A 20,593-nucleotide genomic window follows, 5' to 3' on the forward strand; every position below is an offset into this window, starting at 1 on the left:
ACATAAGTTTTGTAAAAGTGAGTTCGACTATGAAAACTAAATACATGATTATAGGGGGGGGGGGATGTTGTCTGTGAAATTAAAACTCTTTTAAAATAGAATTTATTGTATCAGGGGAATTTGTCAAATTATTATTTAATTAATATTATTATTTAAATTGTTTTTGTCTAAATCAAAGCAATCTTTTATACGCAAGAATACATTGTTTCCAATTTATATCTGAATTGCTTTCATAAGTCGTAAATAATGTGTGATTGAAAAATTAAAACGAAATAAATGTTGTTTCGCAAACAGTTCTGTAGGCATTAAACTTTAAGAAAACATACCATTACAACCGGTAATAACACAATTTCGCATTTTTTCACCTTTCTCCGATTTATTTATTTTCCACTTTCGTCTTCGTGATAGAGTGGCCCGAAGCTCACAAAATAAAAAAAAGAAGGGTGGCTCGCAGCCAGTTTTCGAACGCAAAATCGGTCAGTGGGTTTTTACTCGCCAACCGACCGCATTCCAATCACCTCTCATCATACATCCCCGCTGTTAAGTGCGCATCACATCAAAGTACCCATTCACAGAAAAGATGAAGTTCCCATAGGTAATTGGCAATATGATCGCGGACATTTTGTGTCACTTGGAAGTTAGATGCATCTTGTTGTGGCCAAATATGGAGAACAGGCTAAATGGTATTGAATCGAGTCAGGAACTGTTGTGCTGGTGTTTCTACCAGTCGACAAACCATTGCGCTATCCGTCCTTTTCACATGCTGTTCATTTATTTGTTTGCTCCATCCGTGAAAAGAAAGGACAGCAGATTGATTTGTCTACTGGTAGAAATACAAGCACATAGCTCTTGACTCCATTCACGACCGTTCATAATGTTCTCTCTTCGTTCACAACGAGGTTCATCTAATTACCAAGTGATCCAAAATGTCCGTGATCATAGTGTTCACTCACCTATAGGCTTTCATCATTTCCGTGATGTTAGATTTCTTCTAGTAGATAAATCAATGGGCTTTCCCTCCTTTTCGCGGACTTGTCTCCTCAATTCGTAAAAAGGAAGAATTTAGCTTTGATTTGTCAACTGGTAGAAATACCAGACACAGCTTTTTCCTGACTTAATTCATGACCGTTCATTCTATCCTCCTCTTCAGTTACGTTACAAAGAGGTATATCTAATTACCAAGTGATACAAAATGTTCGGGATCATATTGCCAATCACCTGGGGGAAATTCATCTTTTCTGTGATGTGTGTGTATGTGTTAGTGTTTCTTCCAGTAGACAAATCAATGCGCTATCCCTCTTTTCGCGGACTGAGCGTTGATTTGTGTGCTCAAACCGTGAAAAAGAAAGGTTGCGCATTGATTTATCTTCTGTCACAAATACCAGCATACAGCTTTTCTGACTCTATTTATGACCGTTCATTCTGTCCTCCTCTTCGGTACCAAAAGGATGCAGCTAAATATCAAATGCCACAAAATGTCAGCGATTATAATTACCAATCACTTCATCTTTTCTGTGATGGGTGTGCTGGAATTTCTTCTAGTAGACAAATCAATGCACCAACCTTCAAATTCGCAGACGGCATATTGAGTAGTCTGCTCAAGCCGTGAAAAGGAAAGACTTCCCATTGATTTTTCTACTGATAGAGAAACCAGCCCATGACACAAGGAATATTTAAGCAATTCACAGTAGCAGTAGACCAGTCCCCTATTTCTATTTCTTTAAAAAAATGTAGCTGTTTTTAAGACGGTATAAATTGCATCAAACATACATGTTCTCTGTTCTAGTAAACAAAGTTCGTGGTGCGCGTACCATAAAGTGCGTGAACCGCGGGTTTGGCTAAATGCGGTAGTGAACACAGAAGTTTAATGTATCTGGGTAGCTATATTTTAGAACTACTACAGCCATCTGCTTAATATTTACTGTTTCTTTTCAAACAGTCAAGTTCAAATAGGTTATTGTTTTCCTAAAAATCGAGAAAAGGAAATTGCATGCAGTCGCACCCGTTCATGAGGAAGTCGAAGGGATCGTACGAAATCTTTGTTATTGCTGTAATTTTATTTCAAAAATATTTGTGAATAATACTCAGTACAATATAAAAAATAGTGAAAATGAAGCACTTTTTTGAATAGAATGAACAAGTTTAAATATTTACTTTTTATTGACTAAGAATCTAAAAGACATTTTTTTTTACAGTTGCGAATTATATTAATCAAAATGAATTCACTCGCATTATGATTTTAAATGGCTAACAATAAAAACGAACTTTTTCCACTATGGTTCGGAGCCCCTCAAATGTACCAGAAATCATATAATTATGCTATTTGTGTTACACAATCATGTGTTTTTTTTAATCCTCTGATCGTGAAACACTCCCAGCAAATCTAATTAAAATGTAAACTTAAATATTTTAATATTTTAAAGCAGAAATAATTATAGACATTCTTTTCTGCAACACAATTTTGTTTCTATATTGAGCAAAAAAAAAAAAAATAAAAAATGCAACATAATTATTATTTAAGAGCTTATCTCTGTTTTTCTGTTTTTATCTTGTATTAAGGGATTATTAAAAATTGTTGTCATGCATTTTTTTTCCTTCAATTCGTAGGTAATCCACAAAAAACAGAAATCGGATTTTCGAACAGCAGGAGTAATTAGTTATTCGTGTGTATTCTACCTTTTCTAAAAGTTTTAATACACTATTTTAAACTATTGCGTGTGTCTTTGTTAGAAAATTAATTGAAAAAACAATAAACCAATTTTTTTTACTCCATGAATATGTGTCTGTTTTGAAACAAAACAAAAAACGGTTTAAAACATTAAAAAAGAAAAGAAAACCAAGATTTCTTTGAATTAATATTCCGGTCTATGAATGCGATTAGAAAATAAAATACGGTTAGAAGCATCAACAAAAAAAATTTACTCTCTACTCATGTTAATTTCGCGTTAGAATCAACCTCTTCTCTTTAAAAAGCTAAATTTTGTAAAGTAGAAAGATGAAAATTAAGTCTTTCATATTTAATAATTTTATTCACGAATACGTTTTACTGGAAAAGTATATACACGAAGCGAACAACTTTTTGTTTACTATGTTCCACTTAAACATTTCATTGCATAAATAACGACTTAATTAGAGTTAAATTTAGAAACATGTCAAAGGAATAGGGTTGATAGATGAACATTAATTAGCTTCTAAATAAAGAGCTTAGCGATAGAAAAAGAGCGTAATTTCTTTTATCTATCCTTTTTGAGCAAGCATTTTTCATTGTACTGAAATTTAAAGAACTTAACTAAAAAGCTGAATTAAATAATTTTCAGGTAACCGTTAACTGAGCTGGTCTTATTTTGAAAATAAAAATTTGCAAGTGTAATTTTTATCCGCCATGAAAAAATTTCATTTAACCTGAAAAAGTCATTAATGAGCTTGCTTTAAGTACGATTTAATTTATTTTAAACGGTAAAATTAATTTTCAGCTGTAAAATGTGTTCAATGTTTTGTTTAAAGATTTTTGCGTTTACGAAAAAAAATAATAGAAACATTTAGTTTATTTCGCTTAACTTTTTTTCACTCAAACTGTACGCTTGAAATACAAAATATCATGCTGTTAATTAAAGTTTTCCAAGCGTTATATTCATATATCTACAGCAAAACTGAATATTTCCAGGTACCACAAGAATTTGACTGTGATATCGTTCACCTTGGCCATTTCGCACAAGAATATATTTCATACCATGATAAAATTCGTAAAAAAAATTAATTTAATGTATTTCGTTTAGCATTTTTATAAGCACGTTTTTATTAAAAATCGAAACTGGTCTTGAACAAAATTATTTTCTTCCATTTGCAGGTTTAATTCTAAAGGGTGTTTTCTTGAACAAGTAACGCAATAATAACAACAAACTACCAGGGGTGCAATCTAGGTTGATAAATTTTATCATTTTTAAGCCTGCTTTCCCGTAAACTAAAATAATGAGAGCAATAAAGAATAGAGACATGAAAGAATGCCTAATTTATTGCAAAAATATTGCTAAAATCACAAGAAAAAAATCAGTAAGTGTGTATTGAAAAATAAAAAATTGGTAATTAGGGAATTGGGATGAGGGAACGGATGTCTATCGGTCAAGGTCAAAGCACAACTTTGCAGCCTTGAAATACGCATTTGCAGCAGTTTTTTTTTTTTTTTTGATAATTTGTGCTTTATTTGCATTGTTTTTTCATTTAAAAACTACATTAGTATTTAAAAAGTTAATTTGAACGAATGATTAGCATTAATGCGGTGAAATATTCAAAATTAAGTTCTGTCAACAAAATTTCCCAGAAAAACCAAGCAATTAATAAGATTAAAATAAATAAAACTTTGAGATTAATATTATAAAAAATCCAATTTTCTATAAGTACCTGTGAGCTAAGATCCTAACAGTTTCCAAAAGTATTTCGGCCGGAATTGAAATATGATTGACTTTTGGATAGACGGACGACAAGTCCTTAATTTCCCAAGGCACTTCTTCTCCTAAAAGAAAAAGTATATTGGTGTAAAGAAATATAAAATCATGATCCAAAAGAATGAAATAATGTATGTATAGAACATGTGCTCTAAATTTTTATTACTAGATTATTTGTGAAATATTTTTAACAATTTGAGTAATGTTATTACCAAGATGAGTAAGAAATAAATATACAAAACAGCTTTAAAGACGTGAGAAACTTTTTTTCTTGGACTATATGTAATATGAGTGACATTAGAGCTAACATATTCGGGAAATAGATCACGATTGGCGGAACGATTTGTTTTGCTAAGCAATTTGGAACATTTACGTTATATTATTGCTCAGTGAAGTAATCTAAATTAAACCGGTAGAATTCGTGTTCTTAACAGTACACGAAAGGTGGAGCGGGGTACCTGAATACTCTATCTATTAGTTATTGCTTACTGTTATTTATACATGTAAATTTCGGAAAAAGTTCATTCTGAATCTGTAAAATAGATATTTTTGCATACAAATAACAACAAGGAACTGCAAACTGGTTTCTGCAACACGTTTCTTAGAAATACTTACTATAATTTAAAAAAATAATAAAATAAGGGAACAAAATAAAGAAAACTACAGAAAAAAACTTGAAACATATCCATATTAAATTTCATTTCATTTATCACAGACATAATTGGAGTTAAACTTGCAAGTGAATTGCTCACACTTAATACAAGAGATTTTGGTTTTTTGGATTTGGCCATCAGTTGGATTGGGCCTTCAAATACAGACGGGCTTCCAAAAATGAATGCGATTTCCCAATAAATGAAAAACATTAACTACTGGCCGGTGCTTTTGAAAGAAAACACTTAGAAATTGAGCTACCGAAGATTTGGTTAATATCAGTTGAGTTGCACACACGCAAATATAAAGTTTAAGGTGAATGTAGTGACTCAGGACCCCGCGCGAGTTCTCCCGGGTGAAGTTTGGAACTACCTTGGCTAGCACCTTTATCAAAAGAAGGACGATATAGTAGTCCAATCTGTTAAGTTAGAATCCAATTTGTACAATTCTATTTATCATTAAAGTTTTCATTAAAAACATAAAGATGCAATTAGTTAAAAAAAAAACTGCTTCTAAGACCAATTTAATCCATTGATCGGTTTCCTACTAATAAGTCTCTATTTTGCCCAATAGTGAGCAAAATGGATACATTTCTGCAATGCTGCTTATTTCTTCCAATTTAAACGTATATTATACCATATAATGCTTACACCTAATGAGTTTTTATTATATCCAACACTACCTATATTTTTTGCAGAATATTTATCAAATAATTATTTTATTAAATTCCACAAATCTGATATGATCCACATTGTTTCGTACTATTTATCATCCCCAATATGTTTATTTCTTTGAAATTTTTTCCTGCTGATTTTCAGTAGTTATGAGTAGCATACAATTTTTCATGCTAAACAAGAAATGCGCGAACCAGTTTCACATAAATTAACTATTCATTCTAAATATTAGCTTAAAATTGACGTACTTGAAAAAATAAGTTTAACTTATTTGCGTTAAAACTATGAAATATGTTTAACTCACCAAACTTTCTCCTCGCTTCGTGTAAAGCTCTGTTAATATCTTCGTAACGTATACACGTTTGATCAATGTTTTCATTTTGCCAACTGTGAAGAAAAGGGAAAAAATAATTAAATACAAAATATCATTAATTGATCATAAAAGTACATAAAAGGTTATTTGTTGCTGATACTTCCTCGAGTACCAATGCAGTGGCTTAACAGTATCTACAGAAATAAAGTGCTCAATTTTCTCTGATACCATTTCATAATTGCCATTTAAATTTAGTGACGGAAGATCCTTTATGACATAATTTCAGTTTCACGAGATGTAATGGTTGAATGTTAGTACAGTCGAACTTGGTTATAACGAGTACTAAAGGACCGTGATATTTGTTCGTTATAACCAGGTGCTCGTAAAAAACGGGTTGCACCCCTCGTTTTGAAAATGCTTTCTACAGATCAAAAGCAATAGTGTATGCTAAGGTTTCTTCCCGTTTATCGTTATATTCGTCGCATTCTACCTTTTTTCCCCGTCAGAATTAGCTTGAATTTAAGTTACAACACATCCTCGGAAACTCTATTAAATCCTTTATTTATTTAACATCAAGCAAATCTTAATAATTATTTAACATTAAAAATAACAATTATTTAACAATTATTTAACAATTATTTAACATTATTTAACATCGAAAAAAAAGCGGTTATTCATTGATAAAATATTCGTAAATAAAAAAGTTTTAATCCCTGTACATATGTTTTCCGTATTATATGCTATGTTCTTCCACAGAAACAACATTCAGGAATGATACTGTAAGAAAAAAAAAATCATCGACTGATACCAGCACACAAATCAGAAATCATTATCCTTGAGTTACAATTTCTCGATCTCAGTGTTTATGACTTATCACTAAGTTTCAGTTGACTTCACCATGTTAAAGGATTTTTTTTCTCAAAAAAAAAAAAAAAAAAAAAAAAAAAGAAAGAAAAGCTGAGCTGAAAGTCAATAAAAATTTTATGAATCAAAAAATATTGCTCGCTTTAAGCGGGGTTAGCTCCCTTAAATCGAGTTATTCTACTATAGACTTAAAATTATACCAACCAAATATTTCTGATTTTCTCGCGAAATCCGGATTCTCGTTAAATCAGTGTTCGATATAAACGATTTCGACTATATAGAGGATCTACTACTTCTTTATTAATCCAGAAGAGGCATTAGGTATCGTTCGTAAATTTAATTAACTATGTGCATAAATAATTTGAGTAAGTTTTCTGTTTCCAATATGATTTAGTTTTCTATTAACATTTCATACTATCTCGAAAATAATCTTCGGTTTATATTATGCAGTTTTTTTTTTTTTTCGAAGTTAGTCACAAAAGTTCATATTACTCTCGAAAAGAAATTTAATTATGATTCGATGATGTATCTAAAGATTATATATATTTCTTCTTTTGCTGAAATAATGGAAAAAAAATCGGTTTTCATTAATCACCCAATTAAATAATTCGTTTTTTCCTGATCGCTAACACTGGTAAACAAAGGTTTTGTTACATGAAACAATTATAGTGTTCCTAGGATAATTTTTGACGCTGATTTCAAATATCTACTTAGATTTTTTATATCACCCACATTTTTGTGTAATTATAGGTTTTAAGTTATTTATTTTTCTCATGTTTTCCTATAACACGTAATGATAAAAACTAATAGACTGGTAAACAAAGACTTTGTTAAATGAAACATTTAGGGTTTTTCTAGGGTAATTTTTGACGCTGATTCCAAAAATTGTCCATCACCCACAGTTTTTGTGTAATCATAGGTTTTAAGTGATTTATTTTTCCCGGTATTTTCCTACATCACGTAATGATAAAAACTCATAATTAACAACGAAAACTTTGTCATAAAGACAAGAAATGTGGGGATAGATAGTCAGGTTTGCTGGTACTACAGTGATAACATGGTAATCAGTCTTAATGGCACCCCATTTCTGGGGTACATGCTACCTGAATTGAATCATTTTCTGTGTTTTTATATTTGAATGCAAACATAAAGAATTCATAAATTTTACTCTAAGGAACATGATTTATTGTACTGAAATAGTATTGACTCTGTAATAGATATGTTTGGTATTTTAATATCAAACAGATGAGACTTGGTATTAACTATCTCGAAACCAGTTTAAAAACTTTACTATTGCATGATTGAAACACGTTGCCTTGGGTATCACTAGCATATTCAATCAAAATGAATGAAACATATAGAGATTTGTAAATCTTTTTTAGATCAAATTTAGCACAACACATGTCATGGGACAATTATTTTTTGCCTAAAATTAAATTAAATAAATTGTATTGTCTGCTAAATTTTATTATTACAACGCTGTTTTCTCCTATGCAAATGGGATAGCAATGGCAAGAAGAATTTTTAAAAAAAGGAAAAAAGACTGGAACTGTTATTTCTATAGGCCTTTCATATTAAATTAGGTCTTTTTAAAAACTTATTAAGACTTTGTAACACTAGTGCTGAATTTGAATGCACTTAAAATCAGAATTTCTACGTATTATCAAAGTAAAGTTAAAAAATCGCATCTTTGGAGAGGCCCACATTTTCAAAGTGAATAAATTCTTGCTGATTAATGATTGACACTTAAGAGGGTTGTTCCTGATGATAAATATAGAAAGAAAGAACAATTGCTAAGCTTTAGGTCACTAGTTTAGTGTTAGTCATGCATGTGAATTTGAGCATTTCTTTTAAATTTCTGTCTGTTACAAAAAAATTGTGGGCGATGGAGAAAAACTTTGCATACTTGAATTCAGCGTATCATTTTACATTAAGATCAGGTATTTTTCTCCGTGTAACAGAATAAAAGTTTTTTTGTAGACTAGTGTAATCAGACACAATTGATCACAAAAGGCTCACATAGATAACAATTGATAGACCGTATTGAGATATTTTTGGCGCAAAAAATATTTGCCTTCTTTCCTCCGTTATCGAGACATAAGGTCTAAAAGTCTTCCGAAATTTAAAGAAAATCGCCAAATGTAAAGTCTAGGTGAGAAATAGAAAGTACCATGCTATTTAACCTTCTGTATGAAGCTTTTCTCAACCCCAAGGACTGGCTAGAGCTTCTGATAAAAAATTCGTGAACCGGTAATATATTTTTCCCCCTTCATCTTTTCTATTAGTTTTTCAACCGACTTCAAAAAAGGAGGTTATGAATTCGTCTGCGGCTTTTTATGTATGTTTTCTGATTGCTCCAAGACTACTCCACCGATTTCAAAATTTTTTTTTTTTCGTTCGGAGGGGTATACTTCCCAGAAGGTCCCGTGGTAATTTGGTCTGGATCTGATAAGGGGTAGCGGAGAACTTCAAGAAACTTTAAATTTCATACGTTATGTCTACGTAGTCAGCTGGCGGAATACGTCAGAGGTCACGTGATTTTGGCGTGACCAGTGTATTTTCACAGATGAGGTTTTGCCTTCGTCTTGAACGATATTTAATTCTCTCGGCATCATATACTGTTCTCCACGCCGCCTGTTAATTTTTAATTATAGGTGTTACTAAAGTATTTATTTCTACGTAGTAAAGCAGTAAATTAAATATATTTTGCTACTTTAATAGTTGAATCAATTGCTTTAATATTATTGTTACTAATAAATAACGTAAATGAGTAGGTTTAGTTTTAAAGACTTATTTTGCGTTTAGTTAAATTAGTGTTTAATTCAGGATTCGGTGGTTTGTCAGTTACGTTGGGTAGTATTTTGTAGGAGGCCCCGACTTCAAAAAGTTGTTAAAAATTAAGAGATCGAATATAATTTGTTAGGTATTAAAATAATTCATCGCATAGTAATTAAAATCAGTGTTTATTTTATAATTGAATGTTTAGTTTAGTTGATTTTTGTACTGGAATTGTGAAAGTAATTTAATTCATAGGTTTGGGTTGGAAATTGTATGTAAGTATGATCTATTATTTTTTACTTTTTAGTTCTTCTTTGTTTTTTTAGAGTCGGTTCTTATTTTTTTTAATAATTTATTTTTACAAAAAATAAAAACAAAAAGTTCTTGCATTGCGGATTTTTAAAACGTGATTTTTTAAACGATCTGGTGTGGTTTCCCTCTATTTCTTCCTTTCATTTATTTTCAAAAAGAAAAATAAACTTTTGACTCGAGGAAAATTAAGTATTACTTGCAAGAAAAAATTGTGAGTGAATTGGATTTTTTTTTCTTTTTCACAAAATAAAATGATAATTTTAATGAAATAATTACATAAATAAAACTTTACTCGATGTGATGGAAATGTTATAAAAATATTTAAGTGCTAAGAATAAGATATAATTATTGTAATAAGCATGCAGAAGTAATAAACATTTCTGAAAAATCATAGAAAAGCTCAAAAGGTTATCACAAAATTCAACTAAAAGACGTCGTATTGGATATTTGTTTTCTATTACCAAGATTCCTTTTTTAGCCCACTTTCCCAGTGAAAGTCAGAGAAAGAAGAAAAAAAGCATGAAAGAAGGCCTAATGCATCTTGAAAATATTACAAAAAAAAAGTCAAAAATAAAAAAAATAATTAAATAACTATCGAAAAATTGGATGGTTAAAAAGTGGAGACTCGAAATGAAAATTTCGCTATATAACTTTATTAAAAGTGTTTTCTGGCCACTTGTTGCGACATTTTTTTTTTTTTTTTGAATTTTCAGGTCTGCCATTACGTAAAGAGTTCTTTAAAAAACCCCATTTTTTTAACTGCCTCTAAAATCTCTTAAATGAAAAAGTGGAAGCTCTCCTTTTCAGGGAACGTAGTGCTCAGTGGTACTAAAAAATGAAACTAAAAAATGAAAATTTTTGAAATTGATATTTTTGAGAAAAATAAAAAACATTATTTTAAACTTTTTTTTAAAAAAAGACTGTGGAAAATAAACTAAAGCACATATTTCAAAATGTTGCATATTTTTTTAAACAAAAAAATATCCTTTTAAAGAAGACAAACCGCAACAAAATATGTTCTACCGTTCCTGAGATAATGTACTTTAAAGATTTTGACGAAAATCCTAAGTGTAGTGTGTATGTGTTTGTGTGTGTAGGCGTATGTATGGGTTTGTGTGTGTGTGTACGTGCGTGTACGTATGCGTGTAAGTGCAGGATATTGAAGCAACCTGGAGGCGGTTTTCGCTAGAAGAGCAGCATTGTGAGGCGGCCGGTCGACGGTGATGCTGCAGAGGGTGCTGGCGGGAAAATAAAATGATAGGACCTCAAAACACTCAAATGAAAGCAATAAGAATCGTGATTGCTCAAAAAAAACATATTTCTTATTTTTTTATGAATTTTAACAGATGTTATATTCAAAAAAAAAAAAAAAAAAAAAAAAAAAATGGAGACCATCATGTTACGCTCCTTGTTGAATTGAGATGGATTCTACCTTTTAGTTTCGTGGGATGAGTCCGGACCCGGAGACTACCCACATGCCTACGCCACTGAGCTCGCATGCTTCACGTATGTCTCAGTCCCAAAAACGAAATACATAATTTAATGTTTTCTACAGAAGAAAAATATTAGTTTTACCTTGGTACGAATTCGGAGATGTAGCTTAAGCCAGGATCTAACGACCTCTTGAAAGGAGATCCTTTACTTTGTTTAAGAACTAGAGCACATTCTGGAGAATAGTCTATACTGAAAGGAGAGGGTTGATCATAGGAAGCTACCACGCCGACCAAAAAGAGCGGCCACGCCCAGGGCAGGAACCTATAAGAGAAATAACAAGATTATTACGTGCAGCAAAATTATCACGTACAAGTACAAAACTATCGCACGTAGTAAGCACATTATTATCACGTGCAACAAGTATAAAAATTATCGCATGAAACAAATATAAAAATTATCGCATAAAACAAGTATAAAAATTATCGCATAAAACAAATATAAAAATTATTATACACCACAAGTACAAAATTATCGCATGTAAAACACATTATTATCACATGGAACCAGTATAAAAATTACCATGTAAAGAAGGATAAAAAGTATTATACACAACAAGTACAAAATTGTCGCATGTAACAAGCACATTTATATCACATGCAACAAGTTTTAAAATTATCACATGCAACGAGTGCAAAAGTGAGCTTTAGTTTCTGTAAATGTTTTTTTTATCAGTAATACTCATATTAGCTAGGAAATTAGAATTATATCGATATTGTATTACATTATTTTCTGAACTGAGTGACTGTACCGTGATACCTTGATCGAATAGCGTCAGTATGATTCTAATGCACATGATTTCTAAAAATTCATTCTAATAGAAATGAAAAGAGGTATTTGATGCTTTAAAATTATCTGCAACATAATAGCTTACTCTTGCTTTGTATACACTATGTATTGAAAACATAAATTTTTTTAATTAAGAACAGATTTGATTCTTTGCTGATTTTAATTTTTTTCTGTTGTGAAAAATTTAGGATGCATTTCGAGGAAAAATGTAAATTTTCATTTTACTGAAACTAAGACAAAATCTGAACCACGAAGATATAAACAGAAATAAATTGTTTCCCCTGCATTTGATTACTACTACTCTTTGACCACTGTATTTCAAAAATAGAATAACCTTTAACTGTAAGTTTTTTTTTTCGTAATAGCCATTCTTACTTTTACTTAGCTATAAAAACATTCTACTTTATCTATTTCCAATCTTTTTCAAAATTTAAAAACTGTTTTCTATTCCATTTCCAACAGCAAAAATTTAGACAATAGCAAAATCTTTTGTATTTTATTTCAGTCACAAAAAATAAACAAATAAATAAATTAATTAATTTAAAAAACAAAAACAAAAACGTTTTGATGGATTGTTTCTGGTAGAAAACTGCTTTTAATTTAATTTTACAGTTGAAGATTATTAGTAAAAATGATAAAAAGAAAAAAGAGTAATGTAATAAAAAATTATTCCTCAAATAGGAACGCATATTTCTGTCAACATGGTGAATAATATGTTTTGACCGTTAACCTATGAACTGCGACAGCCTTTTGTTTATGTAGATCGCTGTTTCAAAAGATTGATAAGAATGAGGTTTTCCGTGATGCTCATATGACCTTGATTTGTCCTTTTAAAATGCGTAACGCAGAAATTCACATAAAAGGTGAACGTTCTGAAACATTCGTCTTGGTTGGTGAAAACAAGTTAAGACATTCAGATAGATTTTCGACTTTTTTTTTCCTTTTTTTTTGCAATAAAATGAAACAGGAATATAATATGGCAGAATTTTGTCCAACACGACCTTACTGCATTGTCTAGACAAGATATTTCGATACCTTTAAACTTGCATACAGCGGTATCTGCCGGACATAGAAACAAAAACTTGATTCTTGCAAAATATTAGTTGATAAATCAAAAAATGCTAAAAAAAAGAAGTACAGCTAAACCTCTTTTTTGTGCGATTTTTTTTTGTGCGACTTTTTTTGTGCGAACTTTTTTGTGCAGTGTATGAAAATTTCAATCAGACTGGGACTCAATTGACGATAGTATTTATAAAACGGACGAAGTTATTTATAAAACTAACGAACTTTTTTTTATGCGATCCCTATCCACCACATAAAAAGAGGTTTGGGTGTGCATGAAATATATCGTATTTTATACTACAGAAAACAAGTTAAGACAAGGTTTTTTCTTTTCTTTTTCTTTGGAATAAAATAAAGCTTTTTTTAAAGACAGAATACAATATGGCGGAATTTTATTCAACGCGACCATATTTCATTTTCAAGACGAGAATAAGACATTTCGCTACATTTAAACTTGCACACAGCAGTGCACACGGACATAAAAACTTTGTCTTAAATAAAAAAATTGTGGATAAATTAGAAAATGTTTAAAATTACTGCATGAACTATATCGTATTTTACAATATTCATAAATACACATGAAAAAATAATAAATAATATTTTTTGCTTAAGAAATCCCGCAGACATTTGTGACTTCTCAAGCAACGAAATTTTGTTCATTACACCTTTAAATGATTTATTTTTAATGAAGCAAATGAATTTTCTCTTGCAGAACAAAATTACCGCTTTCCCCAAAACTTTGAAATCAATTGCAGATTATTTGTAACAAAAAAAAAAAAAAAAGGAAGCTAAAAGCTAAATAACTGAAAGTAGAAAAATTTGCAAAATGTCGTCTAAGTTCTATAACCGCGTACTGTTGTTTTTCAAAACTAAATATTGAGATGCTTTTATCTACGTTTGTTTCTTTTACATCTTTTTTATGTTATGATTAATAAGATTCATCAGGAAGCTGATTCTAATTCTATATATTTATATAAATGGTTTTTTTTTAATCCCGAAAAATGATTATACGTTTATCGTCTCAAAAGAATAACCCCATTACTATCTTTTTCTTTTGTAGAGCTTGCACTGATAAATATAGGGAGTGTAGTGCGACCCCTAATTCCAGTCCTTTTTTTTTAGAAGAAAGTTATTTCGAGTCTTTGTTTCAAAGTAATTACTGGTATGAGAACGTTTCTCAACATAAAAGGAAAAGCTTTCATTTAGTAAAATATTTGAAAGAAATAAAAGTCAAGAGGTGGATAATATAGATGCAATTCCACAGACATTTTTGAAGAAAAACATTAAGTATTTTTTAATATTCAACGCAAAGTATACATTGTGAAAACATTTTTTTAACGTGGAATATTGTATTTTTTAGGCTGAGTGCAATGGCATGATTAAATTTCGGACGATTTAAAAAAATGTGTCAAAAGCAGGGTAACTAACTTACGCACTTGTTTTTAAAATGTTAGTCAGTCAGGGGTGCCCACCTAGGGGGGTCATGGCGCAGAATGCGCCATTGAAATTTTGAGGGGAGTTGTTTTGAGGGTTATATTTCTCATCGAGGTGGGGGCTCTTGATTCGGGGGGGTCATCTCTATATTTATTGGGGTGCGCTCTTACGCTTAGGGGGTGGGTACCCCTGAGTCAGCTATCATGTTTTTAATAAATATTCAAGAATAATCCAAAACGTATTTCGGAAATTCAATTTATACTATTAAATTCAGCTTAAAAAATACAATATTCCAGGGCAAAAGATCATTTGCACAACCTACATTTTGCGTTGAATGTTACAAAATACGTATTATTTCTCTTTTGCAGTCAGTCAGTTACCCGTGGAATTGCCCATATATGAACGCAATAATAAAAATTTAAATCAGCTTTATATTTAAATCTGAATTATATTGAAAAATGTTTTCGTTATTGGAATCTGTTTTATTTTGTGCAGAGTATTCATTTAGTATTTGCTTTGAAAATTAAACTTTTATATTGCTCTTTATATTACTTCTTAAATTTTTTCCTGTTAATGAAAAACATTAAGTTTAGTAAATTTAGATAAGTTTTGATGTTAGGGTTTGCGTTAAACATCTTCTAAATGCGGGAAAAATGACTAAATAAGGCACGAGTGACGTTGCATAGCTCATGAATATTTTTGATTGACGCCCAAGGGAAATGCGATGCATAAATACCTTGAAATAGGCGGTTTGAAACTATACTTTGGAATAGTTTGGGATGTTTCTCAGTCAGAATCTTATCATATGTAAACATTAACATGCCTACAAACACCTCATGCTATCACGTTATTTCAACCTTAGCAAAATCTCAAATACTAACAATATGGACTTAGTAGATAAGTAAATTAAACAGCATATGCTAAATTTTACAATGAGATGAATGAAAAAACTTCGACACATAACTATCTTTATGTGACGGAAAAACGGAAAAACTTTTCAAAGAGTCTTCATGAGACGTACTTAAATTTAATGTTACGCTCAGCTGAGCATAATGTGATAATTTAATTTGTTCAATATAATACGCAAGTGACTTAATCTACTGCATCAATTATCTCAACTGTGAAGCCCTGATGGGGATTCGTTATGACACATAAATGGCTCAATGCGACGCAGAACTAATTTCAAGTTATGGAGACGAGCACAATATGTGACACAGAAGTGATTCAAATACACAAGTGTCTTAATGTGACGGGAAAACCTTTACATCAGAACGTCATCTGATGTATTAAAATTTAATGTTACGCTCAGCTGTGCATAATGTGATGTTTAAATTTGATCAGTAGCAATCACAAGTGACTTAATCAGATGCACCAACTATCTCAACTTGCCATAATGTGAAGCACCATGAGGATTCTTTATGACACATAAATGGCTCAAAATGGCGCCGAAGTAATTTTATGTTAAAGAGACGAGAACAATATTTTACATAGAAATGACTCAGTTACACAAATGACTTGATGGGACGGGAAAAATGGAAAAACTTTTTAGTGGGCGTACTAAAGCTTAATTTAACTCAACTGAGCAAAATGTGATATTTTAATTTGATCAGTATAATTCATAAGTAACTTTATCTCATGTATCAATATTCTCAATTACCGTAATGCAAAGAACCGATGTGACTCTTTAAGATGAAAAAATGACTTAATGTGACACAGATGTAATTTTATGCAATGGAGACAAGCACAATATGTGACACAAAAATTACTCAGATACAAAAATGACCACGTGACGGGAAAAACTGACAAAAATTTCAACAGGTAGTCATGTAACATTCTTAAACTTCTGAATTTTTAAACTTCAAAATAAAAAGTGATTTTTGTACTATTTACATCCCAATGTTCATTTATTGCCCTACCAGGGGGGAGCCCAAAACGGGTAAGTTTAACTAACTGTGGTTTGATACATTTTCCAATCAAATATGAAGTTATAAATGATTAAAATAGTTGACTAGCTACTTACCATCATATAAAAATTTATAAAACAGTTGTACTTATCCAATTTAAAGTCAACACAGTTGTTTATAAAACATAAAGAAATAACTGGTTCAATTAATAGACTAATTAATTGTCATCCTAAAAAATAACTTTTTAAAACTATACTTATATTATTGAAATAGGAAATCTAAGTCAGCACACGAGTCAAGAAATTGTAAATAAATATATGCTTAAATCCTATACCCGCTTTGCCCAAAAGCACATTTTTTATTTCAATAATTATAACCTTAAATTTTAAAAAGAAACAAACGAAATGACTATCGTAGTTTGTAGGTGAAGGGTGTCAGAGTAACGTAATATTATTGACAATTAAAAAATAAGCTGGTCTTCGACTAATCACAGGTTACAAAACTTCATTAAAAAAAATGTATCACTTTTTTTATTTCAAGCCTGGTCGCGCCATACCGTTTCACTGCTGCTTCGTTGGGACTGATAAAAACTCAGGTGTGTTCACGTAAACACGACATACGTATGCATCGCCGCTTACACAAAATGGGGGGGAGGGAGGGGGTACGAAGGTCTACCCGCTTTCAGCCCATCCTCCCCTAATGCTTGAATTTCCCCACAATAATACAAGTAAATTAATCTGATGCCTCAATTATCTCAACTTGCCATAATGAGGATTCTTTATGACACATAAATGGCTCAATATGGTGCAGAAGTAATTTTATGTTATGGAGACGAGCATATGGAGACGACAATATGTCACATACAAATGTCGCAGTCACACAAGTGACCTAATGTGATGGGAAAAGGGAAAAACTTTTCAACGGGCCGTCATGTGACGTACGAAAACTAAATTTTACACTCAGTTGAGCATAATGTGATGTATTAATTTGCGCGCGCACGTGACTTGATGTGATGCATCAATTATCTCAACTTGCCATAATGGGAGGCACCGATGAGAATTCTTTATGACATATAAAAGGCTCAATATGATGTATAAGTGGCTTCATGTGAAGCACAATTGAAGCAACGTGACGAAAAGCTTGCATAGCATATCTGCTAACACACACCTCAGATATCATTTTGCGAAAATCACGAACTGTCTGTCTGTAAAGCCGTTCAATAGAATATGAGGTCAATCATTTCCTTCATTTCATCACGATCAACTATGAATCCCCGAGCTACTAAGTTCAACACCCATTTGCTACAAAATTTAGTTCATCACGCAGCTCGGAAAAAAGAAAGGAAAATAATAATAAATGAAACAGACGACCTTTCTCTTCTTCTGACGTAAGGTCAGCAAAGAAGATGATTCGTTCCCTTAACCTTTGCGTAGGGCGAAGCGCGAGAGGGGTTGAGCGATAAACACCGCAGACGATGCATATTGCAGACTTTTCCTTTCCACGCTTTTTGCGTTATCATAAGGAAAGTTATTAAAACCAGATTACGTTTATTGAAGTTCATTGCATGTTTACGATTTGGTAATAGCTTCAATAAAATGGGCAATGTTGCACTTAAAAAGGAGTTGCTATTTGAATATTAAATTTTTTTTTGATACAATATACGAGGGATATTTTTAAAGTAAGTACGTTTTGAAACAAAACAAGAACAAGTTCAGATAGAGCAAAGAAATGTATTGCATAAAAATCTATTACTCTTACGCTATTTTTCGACATTGCTCCCGTGAGTTTCCAAGCATTTGTCATAGCATGGTACAAGTTTTTGTACTCCTATTCGTAGAAAGTTGCCGCCTGTGTAGTCGATCATGAGTACTTTTACAGGACTTTGGCTGGGACGTTTTTGAACATTCTCCGGACAGCCCCGACCCCGCTCACAGCAACTGTCATTTGTTTTGGTGTCTAAAGTTTTTTTTTTGGTGGTCGATGGCACAACGTCAATGATGAGCTCAGAGAACATGTTACCCCCTGGTTGACTACACAGACAACAACTTTCTACGAATAGATACACAAACACTTGTACCACGCTATGAAAAATACTTGGAAAATACGGGAGCAATGTCAAAAAATAGCGTAGTGGTGGTTGATTTGTGCGCAATAAATTTCTTTGCTCTATCTGTACTTGTTCATTTATTATTTCAAAACGGTACTGACTTTAAAAACAGCCTTTGTGTTACCAATATTTAACATCCCTCGGATATAGAGCAAATATATGTTTTCAAGAACAATTATAAAATGACTGTTAGGTTCAAGTATACTGCCATGGAAGGTAAAGCTCAGTGTCTGAGATTTTGAGATATTTGACGAAACGTGTTTTGGATTCCATACTAACAATTAGAAAATGTTGGTATTCTGCGTTATTTCGTGCTTTATTTTCAACGGAAAACAAATAAACAAGCTTGTACAATAAAACTAAAGTGCAATAGATAAAAAAGTGCAAAAAAAAAAAAAAAAAAGAAAGAAAGAAAGAAAGGAAAAAAATGCAGATATTATGGCAGTACAATTAACTGAGCTCATAAACTATAAATTAAAAGTCTGAACATATGAATTATGTAACTAATTCTTTCTTTAATGACGTTTATTTGAATCTTACCCATATTTGAAAAAGTTGCACAGAAAAACTATGTCAAAGAATTCGAACATTTAAACTTAAAAAGCTGTAATTCTTGCACTTGGGATCTGTTTTTAAAAAGGTTTTAAGGCTATAACTTGAACACTTTATTCTAACTCGCAGCGAAAATGATGAATAAGAACCTTTCCCATTCATTTTTAGTTAGATTTTTACTGATAAGCTCAATGATTTCATTTCACATGTAATTTATTTTTCCTTCACTCTCAGATTGGGTTATAGAACTTCGCGTGTACCAGTGATAAATATCATTTCTTGTCAAACTACTTTTTTTAAAAGACAAGGATAATGAGTTTCAATTGCAATGAAAATCTTTTGACTCTGCAAAATATCAGCAAATATGAGTGTAAAGAAACCAAATTTGCATTTACAATTGCGTTCAGGATTTCTGTAATTATGTCTTGCACGAAGAAATTCTTTGAGAAAGCTGTGTAAAAGAACGTACTGGTTAAGCATGTTTGAAGTTACTAAAAAAAATAATAGTAATAAAAAAAAACGCAACTAGTGAATAAAAACATTCAAAAATCCAAAAAAAAAAAAAAAAATCACTATGCAAAATACGCGCCAAAACGTAAAAATATTTACAATATAGGCTATTCTTATTCTGCTCAAAATAAAACGTCAACAAAAAATATTACATCAAAAACTAATGTATTTCTGCTGTTCAGTTTTGAAATTTTATACCGGCAGCCAACAAGAGGTTTTGTTTTAGTAGAATTCGACTTTTTTCTCCTCTAAAAATTACTGGAATACAATGCCATAAGAGACAACACATTTGATGCTGTTTTCTTAACAAATAATATTCCTTATACACAAAAAAGATATATTTTGCTTTGAGAAAACTGTTTAAGGGGAAACTAGGGAGGTTTGACCCATAGGGATTCTTGACCCATGAGGATTTTTTCCATGAAAAGGATATTTAGGGAAACATTTTAGTCATATTATTGGTTGGTCAGTCACACAACAGTATTTTACAGGGACAAGCCCTTCCAGAATTATCAGTGGTTTTCAAGAAATTCAGTGTTAAATGATACTGCACCTAAAAAGTAAATTTTGAAGATTCTTAAGATTGTTTAGCTTTTATTTTCCAGTTTTGAGGGAAATGAATTTTAAAAATATACATGTTTTAGTCACTTTTCTAGCTATCTATTGATATACAGTAGTTTTATAAAACTTTAGTTTAAGTTGCTAAAAAT

General features: G+C 31.3%; 1 protein-coding gene across 1 annotated transcript in view; it reads right to left on the minus strand.

Annotated features, from left to right (window-relative positions):
* The window catches only part of LOC129230238 (peroxidase-like), a 101,313-nt gene that overhangs the window by 42,288 nt on the left and 38,432 nt on the right, over positions 1–20,593 (minus strand). The window contains exons 2-4 of the mRNA XM_054864639.1: positions 11,610–11,789; positions 6,072–6,154; positions 4,399–4,507 (exon numbers count right to left, since the gene is read on the minus strand). Coding sequence (XP_054720614.1) covers positions 4,399–4,507; positions 6,072–6,154; positions 11,610–11,789 — 372 coding nt within the window. The remainder of the gene's footprint in view (positions 1–4,398; positions 4,508–6,071; positions 6,155–11,609; positions 11,790–20,593) is intronic.

Source organism: Uloborus diversus, chromosome 9, assembly GCF_026930045.1.
Source record: "Uloborus diversus isolate 005 chromosome 9, Udiv.v.3.1, whole genome shotgun sequence".
NCBI classification, from domain to species: Eukaryota; Metazoa; Arthropoda; class Arachnida; order Araneae; family Uloboridae; genus Uloborus; species Uloborus diversus.